The sequence below is a fragment of the Balaenoptera musculus genome, chromosome 14 (assembly GCF_009873245.2).
Source record: "Balaenoptera musculus isolate JJ_BM4_2016_0621 chromosome 14, mBalMus1.pri.v3, whole genome shotgun sequence".
Classification (NCBI taxonomy): domain Eukaryota; kingdom Metazoa; phylum Chordata; class Mammalia; order Artiodactyla; family Balaenopteridae; genus Balaenoptera; species Balaenoptera musculus.
Window position 1 is genome coordinate 75,457,407 of NC_045798.1, and position 12,460 is coordinate 75,469,866.

Here is a 12,460-nt window from a genome sequence, read left to right on the forward strand (position 1 = left end):
CGGGGGTGAGTTCGTAGCGTAGGAAGGATTGAATAGCAGCAGCATCCTCTTCATCAGCGCTCATGAGAGCCTTGCAAATGATGAACTTATTGGATTTTCTGACTATAAGGAGATCTACCAAAGTGATTTGGGATGTTTGGAGAGTTGGTAAACATATGATGTTTTAATCACCGCCTATTTATCCCATCAGTGAGGGAGGGATTCCGCCAGTAGAGTTATGGGGATGGCTGAACATATGACACCAGACACTGGACGGATGAGATCACAGCAGTTTATTCATCACAAATACTCACAGCCTGGGGGAGGAGGACACCCCAGCTGGGCAGGACCACATTGGGCTGCACTTGGGAATAGAGCAATCAACAAGGGGCTGGAGGAGATGGGGTCTGGACCATCACAAAGGTGAGGTGACCCCTGGTTCCCACTCGAGGATGTGATTGGCTTGTTTGAATAATTCCCAGCTAGCAGCAAACTGAAACCCACTACAGTACTCTTGGATTAAGCAGGAACTGCTCTAGGTCCCTCTGATAAGGAGGGTTGTTTAGCTGGGGGACCTTATTCTCAGGAGCAGAGTGAGGAGAAGTTGGGCCATTCAGCGCCCTCTCAGTTTCACCAGATATCAAGGTAGCACTCGATATGGAGCCTTAATTTTAGGCGGCTTTACACCACGTGATGATGCAAGACATTATCAAAGAATGAACATATTATTCCGTATTTTTACTTATACAGGTGAATTGCAAAGTGGCCTCCTCCGTTGGATAGGAAACATTCCTTTTTCCCTTTGAACAGAGGTGAGGTGAAGGGAAATAAAAATAGTTTTTGGCATCCTGCACCCAAAAGACACAACTGACAAACATGGGCTTGGACAAAACAGGCAACACATTTCTTCTGATGTTTTCCTTGTCTGCTACGTCATCCCTTTGTTCTCATAGACAAGTGATCCTAACTACCAGAGTGACAAGCTCTCGGCCTTATTTTTGGTGTGGAGTTCAGACAACAGCTGTAGGTCCAATCTCGACAAAGCGGAGGACGAATCAGCCTTTAGCTTTCCTCTGTGTCCCATCTCTGGGCCCCTTTGACCCGTTCATCTTCTTCAGCTGTTTCCCCTGTGTTTTCACGCTATTTCTCTGGTTTACTGTGGCCCCCTAGAAGGGCTAGCTTTAGTCAGATGTTTGTCTTTCATCCAAATGTCAGTCCATTCTTTATGCTCATTCAGAACTTGAATTTTCTTGGGTCAGCATCTTCCATTTATGTGCTGCGGTGTACGGAGAGTGAGATTTTGAACATCTACCTCTGGACTCGCCTACTAAATCCGCTATTAACTGTGTGAACTTAAGCGACTTCATTCGTTTCTCTGGCCATGAGTGCTTTCATTTGTCAAACTAATTAGTCAAACTGTGATCTCTAAGGTACCTTGTAGTTTTTTCATCTCAGGCTTCTGAATCTATGTGTCAGAAGTCTGGCTCTCAGGCGTGGTTTAAAATAAACAAAAAAGTTGGTTCCTTTTCTGTAAGAGTGAGTATAAGAGGTTTCCTTCCTGAGCTGAGGCTTCCTCCAGTTTTGAAGTCTATGTGCTTGAGGTGTATATCTGCTTCTGCTGACTACCCGGCCCTCATCTTGGAATTCATTCCTAGGATCTTCCACTCTGCTTTAACAAACACCTGGCTTGGGTTTTTCTTCTGGAATTGTTCTTCCCCCCGCCCCCAATGCCCACTCATTTTTAAAAAATTATCTTTTCTCCTGGCTCAGGTTTCTCATTCAGGAGTTTAATTGGAGCCCATGTTAGGAAGGGCAACTGTATTAACTGGTTGCTTGGAGGAAAGGCTCTAATTAAACCTTGTAGGCATGAATAGATCTTGAATTGGATGTCATTTGAAGTAACATCACATAGGTGATTGCCTGCTTTGCTTCCTAATAAATTCATTGGTACTTGGCAGTCATGGTGGGGAACCAATTTTCTTTCTTTTTCTGCATAATTACCATTCCTGAAAGATTCCACTAAATGGTCCTGGTTGGATGTAGTAATAATCAACCTTCGTATCTTCTATCCCTGGTGGCTGAATTCTACTCAGCCTTGACTTCAGAGTAGATGGGTTTTTTTTGTTTTTTTTTTTACACACACACACTGTATTTTATTTTTACAAGAGATAAATAGACTGACACCAAGCATTGTACATGGATGACCACAACAAAAGCAACAATGATTGCAATTACCAAACATGAAACACACTCATACTATGTCATAATATTGACATTCAGTCCAGTAATCCTCCACTGTAACAGCTCCTTTACTTTGCAGTGAAAATTGATTTGTATATTCTTTGCCTCTGAGTCCTTGTGGGGTTTTTTTTTGAATAATTCAAACAGAAAGTCACAAAAATTATACTCATCCTCATCAGTTCACTCAGTCCCATGTAATTAATTTTTTTTTTTCATCTTGATCTTTTGTTAGCACTTTTATGAGTTCATCAGTTTTTCATTAGAGTTCTGAAAATGCTTATTCATTCAGTTCAGCAGTACAGTCAGTTACCAGAAACCTGTACTTGTCAGAGTCTTTTCCATGAATTTCTTGAAGATGAAACCCTTTTATAGGAACATATTTGCAAAATCATCAGAGTACACCCAGAACTGTCTGTAAATGACAAAAGACTTAAAAATGACCACGTTTAAAGATTTGATGAAAGTTCATAATAATGCAGTTGACAAGAAAATTAGTTATTTCTGAGATATACATTTTAAAGTAATAACTAGGATTATTACTTATAACATTATACCAGAACATATAAGATTTTTAGAAATTTCATGTAATGTCTGAAACATTTATATTAACATATTTCCATACATATTTCCATACAAATACAAATATAAGATTTTTAGAAATTTCATGTAATGTCTGAAACGTTTATATTAACATATTTCCATACATATTTCCATACAAATACAAATATAAGATTTTTAGAAATTTCATGTAATGTCTGAAACATTTATATTAACATATTTCCATACAAATAACCCAATGAAAGTTTAGTATTAGTTGTTTTGTTTGTTTTTTTATACTGCAGGTTCTTATTAGGCATCAGTTTTATACACATCAGTGTATACATGTCAATCCCAATCGCCCAATTCAGCACACCACCATCCCCACCTCACCGCAGTTTTCCCCCCTTGGTGTCCATATGTCCATTCTCTACATCTGTGTCTCAACTTCTGCCCTGCAAACTGGCTCATCTGTACCATTTTTCTACGTTCCGCATACATGCATTAATATACGATATTTGTTTTTCTCTTTCTGACTTACTTCACTCTGTATGACAGTCTCTAGATCCATCCACGTCTCAACAAATGACTCAATTTCGTTCCTTTTTATGGCTGAGTAATATTCCATTGTATATATGTACCACAACTTCTTTATCCATTCGTCTGTTGATGGGCATTTAGGTTGCTTCCATGACCTGGCTATTGTAAATAGTGCTGCAATGAACATTCGGGTGCATGTGTCTTTTTGAATTACGGTTTTCTCTGGGTATATGCCCAGTAGTGGGATTGCTGGGTCATATGGTAATTCTATTTTTAGTTTTTTAAGGAACCTCCATATTGTTCTCCATAGTGGCTGTATCAATTTACATTCCCACCAACAGTGCAAGAGGTTTCCCTTTTCTCCACACCCTCTCCAGCATTTGTTGTTTGTAGATTTTCTGATGATGCCCATTCTAACAGGAGTGAGGTGATACCTCATTGTAGTTTTGATTTGCATTTCTCTAATAATTAGTGATGTTGAGCATCTTTTCATGTGCTTCGTGGCCATCTGTATGTCTTCTTTGGAGAAATGTCTATTTAGGTCTTCTGCCCATTTTTGGATTGGGGTGTTTGTTTCTTTGATATTGAGCTGAATGAGCTGTTTATATATTTTGGAGATTAATCCTTTGTCCGTTGATTCATTTGCAAATATTTTCTCCCATTCTGAGGGTTGTCTTTTCGTCTTGTTTATGGTTTCCTTTGCTGTGCAAAAGCTTTGAAGTTTCATTAGGTCCCACTTGTTTATTTTTGTTTTTATTTCCATTACTCTAGGAGGTGGATCAAAAAAGATCTTGCTGTGATTTATGTCAAAGAGTGTTCTTCCTATGTTTTCCTCTAAGAGTTTTATAGTGTCCAGTCTTATATTTAGGTCTCTAATCCATTTTGAGTTTATTTTTGTGTATGGTGTTAGGGAGTATTCTAATTTCATTCTTTTACATGTAGCTGTCCAGTTTTCCCAGCACCACTTATTGAAGAGACTGTCTTTTCTCCATTGTATATCTTTGCCTCCTTTGTCATAGATTAGTTGACCATAGGTGCATGGGTTAATCTCTGGGCTTTCTATCTTGTTCCATTGATCTATGTTTCTGTTTTTGTGCCAGTACCATATTGTCTTGATTACTGTAGCTTTGTAGTATAGTCTGAAGTCAGGGAGTCTGATTCCTCCAGCTCCATTTTTTTGCCTCAAGACTGCTTTGGCTATTCGGGGTCTTTTGTGTCTCCATACAAATTTTAAGATGATTTGTTCTAGCTCCGTAAAAAATGCCATTGGTAATTTGATAGGGATTGCATTGAATCTGTAGATTGCTTTGGGTAGTATACTCATTTTCACAATGTTGATTCTTCCAATCCAAGAACATGGTATATCTCTCCATCTGTTGGTATCATCTTTAATTTCTTTCATCAGTGTCTTATAGTTTTCTGCATACAGGTCTTTTGTCTCCCTAGGTAGGTTTATTCCTAGGTATTTTATTCTTTTTGTTGCAATGGTAAATGGGAGTGTTTCCATAATTTCTCTTTCAGATTTTTCATCATTAGTGTATAGGAATGCAAGAGATTTCTGTGCATTAATTTTGTATCCTGCAACTTTACCATATTCATTAATTAGCTCTAGCAGTTTTCTGGTGGCAGTTTTAGGATTCTCTATGTATAGTATCATGTCATCCGCAAACAGTGACAGTTTTACTTCTTCTTTTCCAATTTGTATTCCTTTTATTTCTTTTTCTTCTCTGATTGCCGTGGCTAGGACTTCCAGAACTATGTTGAATAATAGTGGTGAGAGTGGACATCCTTGTCTCGTTCCTGATCTTAGAGGAAATGCTTTCAGTTTTTCACCATTGAGAATGATGTTTGCTGTGGGTTTGTCATATATGGCCTTTATTATGTTGAGGTAGGTTCCCTCTATGCCCACTTTCTGGAGAGTTTTTGTCAGAAATGGGTGTTGAATTTTGTCAAAAGCTTTTTCTGCATCTATTGAGATGATCATATGGTTTTTATTCTTCAATTTGTTAATATGGTGTATCACATTGATTGATTTGCATATATTGAAGAATCCTTGCATCCCTGGGATAAATCCCACTTGATCGTGGTGTATGATCCTTTTAATGTGTTGTTGGATTGTGTTTGCTAGTATTTTGTTGAGGATTTTTGCATCTATATTCATCAGTGATATTGGTCTGTAATTTTCTTTTTTTGTAGTGTCTTTGTCTGGTTTTGGTATCAGGGTGATGGTGGCCTCATAGAATGAGTTTGGGAGTGTTCCTTCCTCTGCAATTTTTTGGAAGAGTTTGAGAAGGATGGGTGTTAGCTCTTCTCTAAATGTTTGATAGAATTCACCTGTGAAGCCATCTGGTCCTGGACTTTTGTTTGTTGGAAGATTTTTAATCACAGTTTCAATTTCATTACTTGTGATTGGTCTGTTCATATTTTCTGTTTCTTCCTGATTCAGTCTGGGAAGGTTATACCTTTCTAAGAATTTGTCCATTTCTTCCAGGTTGTCCATTTTATTGGCATAAAGTTGCTTGTAGTAGTCTCTTAGGATGCTTTGTATTTCTGCGGTGTCTGTTGTAACTTCTCCTTTTTCATTTCTGATTTTATTGATTTGAGTCCTCTCCCTCTTTTTCTTGATGAGTCTGGCTAATGGCTTATCAATTTTGTTTATCTTCTCAAAGAACCAGCTTTTAGTTTTATTGATCTTTGCTATTGTTTTCTTTGTTTCTATTTCATTTATTTCTGCTCTGATCTTTATGATTTCTTTCCTTCTGCTAACTTTGGGTTTTGTTTATTCTTCTTTCTCTAGTTTCTTTAGGTGTAAGGTTAGATTGTTTACTTGAGATTTTTCTTGTTTCTTTAGGTAGGCTTGTATAGCTATAAACTTCCCTCTTAGAACCGCTTTTGCTGCATCCCATAGGTTTTGGGTCGTCGTGTTTTCATTGTCATTTGTCTCTAGGTATTTTTTTATTTCCTCTTTGATTTCTTCAGTGATCTCTTGCTTATTTAGTAACGTATTGTTTAGCCTCCATGTGTTTGTCCTTTTTACGTTTTTTTCCCTGTAATTCATTTCTAATCTCATAGCGTTGTGGTCAGAAAAGATGCTTGATATGATTTCAATTTTCTTAAATTTACTGAGGCTTGATTTGTGACCCAAGATGTGATCTATCCTGGAGAATGTTCCGTGTGCACTTGAGAAGAACGTGTAATCTGCTGTTTTTGGATGGAATGTCCTATATATATCAATTAAATCTATCTGGTCTATTGTGTCATTTAAAGCTTCTGTTTCCTTATTTATTTTCATTTTGGATGATCTGTCCATTGGTGTAAGTGAGGTGTTAAAGTCCCCCACTATTATTGTGTTACTGTCGATTTCCTCTTTTATAGCTGTTAGCAGTTGCCTTATGTATTGAGGTGCTCCTATGTTGGGTGCATATATATTTATAATTGTTATATCTTCTTCTTGGATTGATCCCTGGATCATTATGTAGTGTCCTTCCTTGTCTCTTGTAACATTCTTTATTTTAAAGTCTATTTTATCTGATATGAGTATAGCTACTCCAGCTTTCTTTTGATTTCCATTTGCATGGAATATCTTTTTCCATCCCCTCACTTTCAGTCTGTATGTGTCCCTAGGTCTAAAGTGGGTCTCTTGTAGACAGCATATATATGGGTCTTGTTTTTGTATCCATTCAGCCAGTCTATGTCTTTTGGTTGGGGCATTTAATCCATTCACGTTTAAGGTAATTATCGATATGTATGTTCCTATGACCATTTTCTTAATTGTTTTGGGTTTGTTTTTGTAGGTCCTTTTCTTCTCTTGTGTTTCCCACTTAGAGAAGTTCCTTTAGCATTTGTTGTAGAGCTGGTTTGGTGGTGCTGAATTCTCTTAGCTTTTGCTTGTCTGTAAAGCTTTTGATTTCTCCATCAAATCTAAATGAGATCCTTGCCGGGTAGAGTAATCTTGGTTGTAGGTTCTTCCCTTTCATCACTTTAAGTATATCATGCCACTCCCTTCTGGCTTGCAGAGTTTCTGCTGAGAAATCAGCTGTTAACCTTATGGGAGTTCCCTTGTATGTTATTTGTCGTTTTTCCCTTGCTGCTTTCAATAATTTTTCTTTGTCTTTAATTTTTGCCACTTTGATTACTATGTGTCTCGGCATGTTTCTCCTTGGGTTTATTCTGTATGGGACTCTCTGCGCTTCCTGGACTTTGGTGGCTATTTCCTTTCCCATGTTAGGGAAGTTTTCGACTATAATCTCTTCAAATATTTTCTCTGGTCCTTTCTCTCTCTCTTCTCCTTCTGGGACCCCTATAATGCGAATGTTGTTGCGTTTAATGTTGTCCCAGAGGTCTCTTAGGCTGTCTTCATTTCTTTTCATTCTTTTTTCTTTAGTCTGTTCCGCAGCAGTGAATTCCACCATTCTGTCTTCCAGGTCACTTATCCATTCTTCTGCCTCAGTTATTCTGCTATTGATTCCTTCTAGTGTAGTTTTCATTTCAGTTATTGTATTGTTCATCTCTGTTTGTTTGTTCTTTAATTCTTCTAGGTCTTTGTTAATCATTTCTTGCATCTTCTCAATCTTTGCCTCCATTCTTATTCCGAGGTCCTGGATCATCTTCACTATCATTATTCTGAATTCTTTTTCTGGAAGGTTGCCTATCTCCACTTCATTTAGTTGTTTTTCTGGGGTTTTTTCTTGTTCCTTCATCTGGTACATAGCCCTCTGCCTTTTCATCTTCTCTATCTTTCTGTAACTGTGGTTTTTGGTCCACAGGCTGCAGGATTATAGTTTTTCTTGCTTCTGTTGTCTGCCCTCTGGTGGTTGAGGCTATCTAAGAGGCTTGATGGGAGGCTCTGGTGGTGGGTAGAGCTGACTGTTGCTGTGGCGGTCAGAGCTCAGTAAAACCTTAATCCACTTGACTGTTGATGGGTGGGGCTGGGTTCCCTCCCTGTTGGTTGTTTTGCCTGAGGCAACCCAACACTGGAGCCTACCCGTGCTCTTTGGTGGGGTTAATGGCAGACTCTGGGAGGGCTCACGCCAAGGAGAACTTCCCAGAACCTCTGCTGCGAGTGTCCTTATCCCCACGGTGGAACAGAGCCACCACTCGCCTCTGCAGGAGACCCCCCAACACCAGCAAGTAGGTCTGGTTCAGTCTCCCCCAGGGTCACTGCTCCTTCCCCTGGGTCCCGATGCACACATTACTTTGTGTGTGCCCTCCAAGAGTGGGGTCTCTGTTTCCCCCAGTCCTGTCAAAGTCCTGCAATCAATTCCCACTAGGCTTCAAAGTCTGATTCTCTAGGAATTCCTCCTCCCGTTGCCGGACCCCCAGGTTGGGAAGCCTGACGTGGGGCTCAGAACCTTCACTCCAGTGGGTGGACTTCTGTGGTATAAGTGTTCGCCAGTCTGTGAGTCACCCACCCAGAAGTTATGGGATTTGATTTTACTCTGATTGCGCTCCTCCTACCGTCTCACTGTGGCTTCTCCTCTGTCCTTGGACGTGGGGTATCCTCCTTGGTGAAGTCCAGGGTCTTCCTGTCAATGATTGTCCAGCAGCCAGTTGTGATTCTGGTGCTCTCGCAAGAGGGAGTGAGAGCACATCCTTCTACTCCGCCATCTTGGTTAATCTCCAAAACTGGCCATTCTTGATAAAATGTTGAGATTTAATTTTATGTGTTTACTTAATATTAGCTCATTATTATTGGTGCATTGGGATTCTTAACTGGATGTAATTGATTTAAGATTTATCACCATGATTTCTTATCATTATTGAATAATTTAATAATGTTTTAATGCTATTAATGCAATAATATGAGTCATAATAATTTTCCTCATTATTTAAGCTCTAGAAAAATCAATCCTCGACATCAAGTTTTTTTACAGAATTCTTTCTATAAAATTTAAAGCTAAGGAAAAGAGCTAACTTTTAATTTTCAAGGGCAATGAAAAGTTTTGGAAATACAGACCATTATTCTGATCAATATGACTCGCAACTTCCTGCTCTGAGAGGAAGGCGGAACCAGCGTTAAGTGAGCAATTTGAGTATTTATTAAGACTTTCCAGGTGAACAACAGTCAGGTGGTATTATAAGTATTAAAGTCATTCAGAGTGTTTCACATTAGATTCTAATCGGCGTGTCTGACTTTGGATTGACTCGTGGAAAATGTACACATATTTTGCTTTCAGAACAATTCAAAAGAACAAAACTCATGCTTTTCAAGGGAAGGACTTGACTCTCTCCGAGGCACTTTAGAATTCCATTGCTGGTCTGTATTCCTGCTGAGCTTGCCTCAGGAAGTCAAGGCAGGACTACAAATAGACAACACCTTTGTTCCAAGGCACCAGCACAGGAACAAAGAGTATGAGCTTTGCAGTTGAACAGACGCATGTGAATTCCGCCTTCTCTATTTACTCTGTGCCTTTAAAAGTTCTACTTGACCTCTCTGAGTTCTAGGTATCTCATGATACATATCTAAATATACCATAAGGTTACCCTGTGAGATAAATAAGATAAAATGCAGGCTTTTTTAAGGCTTTTACAAATGGTACTTAATAGTATTTTATTCATAGAAATTCTAACTATGATACTCCTCTCCATGAAAAACTTAGTCTAATTATCTTGTATTATGAGAATGATCTTAGCCTGCTGTGAAGCAATAACCTAGCATGAAACCCAGCAGGGTTGATCATCATTGCTAGATGGTTTTCTCCCTTATTAGAAATTCAATCCCCAAAATCACCTGGGAGGCATCCGAAACAAAATGAGGTTAGAGACTCTTAAGTTAGTTTGATTTTGAAAATGGTCAAGTTATAACTTTATAAATTTAGAAAGACCAAGAAAATAAACATTTTTCTAATACAACTATTGTTTACTTCCTTGGGCTTTTAACATTTTTTATGATAATTCAACAAATTATACTGTCACAACGAAACAAACTATGCTTTGCATATAGGGCACTTGCTAAGTTACTATTTTTTTTCAAACAGATTAGTGCAGTATTAGGAGGTAAAGAAAGTCATAAACATTCATATCCATTCAAGCACACCATAATAAAAGCCATCATCACTTTTTAAATTACTATTTTATAGAATAAATTCATTTCTGAAAAGTTGACTGTTAATTAATGCTTAAATAATATAAAATGGAATAATTCAAGGAAATATTATTGGCCATTTAAAGTATGACATAAATGTATATTGTTGACATTAAAATATTCACTGTATATTTTTAAGTTAAAAAATCAAGTTTCTAGACAGTTTGCATATAATTCGATTTAGAAATTCTTATCATAAAATTATTGTAATACATGGAGTGATCATTTATCTCTTTGTGGTGGAGTTGGCTATATGGGGTGGTAAAAGTTAAGTATAATGAGAAACACTGTAATTCCTGTATTGGACAAAATATATCTATTAATTATGATTGTTCTCACTTTAAATTCAGAATCTCTCCCTCAAATAAGTCCTGCAATCCTACTTGAGTTTCCCAGTCAATTCACTCTCCCACTTTCCTATAAACTATTCATACTCTCTCTCTCATCAAACTTTCAATAGCTCCTCTTTCCTTTCCTCTCATTCTTTGCTGATAACTTTCTTTGTTCCCTAGAAACTGAAAGCATTTGGAAAGTAACTTCTACCTGCTCCCTCCTCCAAATCCGCCCTCCTTACATGCGTCTGTATCTGTACACTCGTCCTTGCCTCCTGTTTCAAGGGATAAACCATGTGTGCTGTTGTCCAAGGCCAACTCCTCTCGAATCTAGTTTGTAGCCGTTTTCTTTTTCTATCAGGATTTCAAAACGCCGTAATCGCTCATTGATTGTAAATCACTTTACAGCTACCATTCCACTTCTCTGTCACTCTTTTTTTTTTTTTGTTAAAGAAATTCACGTTCTTTTATTTATTTATTTATTTATTTATTTATGGCTGTGTTGGGTCTTCGTTTCTGTGCGAGGGCTTTCTCTAGTTGCGGCAAGCGGGGGCCACTCTTCATCGCGGTGCGCGGGCCTCTCACCATCGCGGCCTCTCTTGTTGCGGAGCACAGGCTCCAGACGCGCAGGCTCAGTAATTGTGGCTCACGGACCCAGTTGCTCCGTGGCATGTGGGATCTTCCCAGACCAGGGCTCGAACCCGTGTCCCCTGCATTGGCAGGCAGATTCTCAACCACTGTGCCACCAGGGAAGCCCCTCTGTCACTCTTGATAGCAAAACTTTTTCAAATTGTCACCTCATTATTGCCTCTTCTCTATTCTCTGGGACCCTCTTTAATCAGGCTTTTGTCCCCATAGCCGTTCTGGCCAAGGTCACCATTGACCGCCCCCTACCCCATGGTCAGTTCTCAGTCCTCATCGTATTTTCTCAGCAGTATTTGATACCTGAATCATTCCCTTTTTTTTGAAACACTTTCTTCATTTGACCTACTGTACACTGCTCTTTTGGGGGGTTTCCTACTGTTTCACTGACTGCCTGCCCATTCTCAGTCACTATTACTGGATCCTCCTCATCTTCCTGTGTTTTAAACTGTGTAATTCTACAAGGATTTTTTTTTTTTTCCCAAGAAGGTGGACCTTCTGACAAACCTCCCCCCCCCCCTTTTTTTTTAAATTTACTTATTATTTATTTATTATTTATTTTTGGCTGTGTTGGGTCTTCGTTTCTGTGCGAGGGCTTTCTCTAGTTGCGGCAAGCGAGGGCCACTCTTCATCGCGATGCGCGGGCCTCTCACTATCGCGGCCTCTCTTGTTGCGGAGCACAGGCTCCAGACGCGCAGGCTCAGTAATTATGGCTCACGGGCCCAGTTGCTCGGCGGCATGTGGGATCTTCCCAGACCAGGGCTCGAACCCGCGTCCCCTGCACTGGCAGGCAGATTCTCAACCACTGCGCCACCAGGGAAGCCCCTCTACAAGGATTAGTACACATTTTTCTTCTCTTCTCTGACCACAATTACTCTTAGGTGATCTCACTCATATATTTAATTATGATATATATGACACATGTATATATAAAATTAAGTATCATATGAGAATATATATATTTCATTTTGTATGAATATATGTATATTCAAAGTAGCCCCTTCCCCCTCAACTTCTCACTTAACTCCAGACTAATATGTTTCACTTCCTATTTGGGTATCTATAGATAAGTCAAATTCAACATTTGTAAAACTGAACCCTTGAT

The 12,460-nt window shown here is 38.9% G+C and overlaps 1 protein-coding gene across 1 annotated transcript in view; it reads left to right on the top strand.

The window, feature by feature from the left end:
* The first annotated feature begins 223 nt into the window (after window positions 1–223).
* Window positions 224–12,460, top strand: part of LOC118906742 (glutamate decarboxylase 1-like) — a 75,782-nt gene continuing 63,545 nt past the window's right edge. Inside the window, 1 exon segment of the mRNA XM_036874306.1 lies at window positions 224–402. Coding sequence (XP_036730201.1) covers window positions 224–402 — 179 coding nt within the window.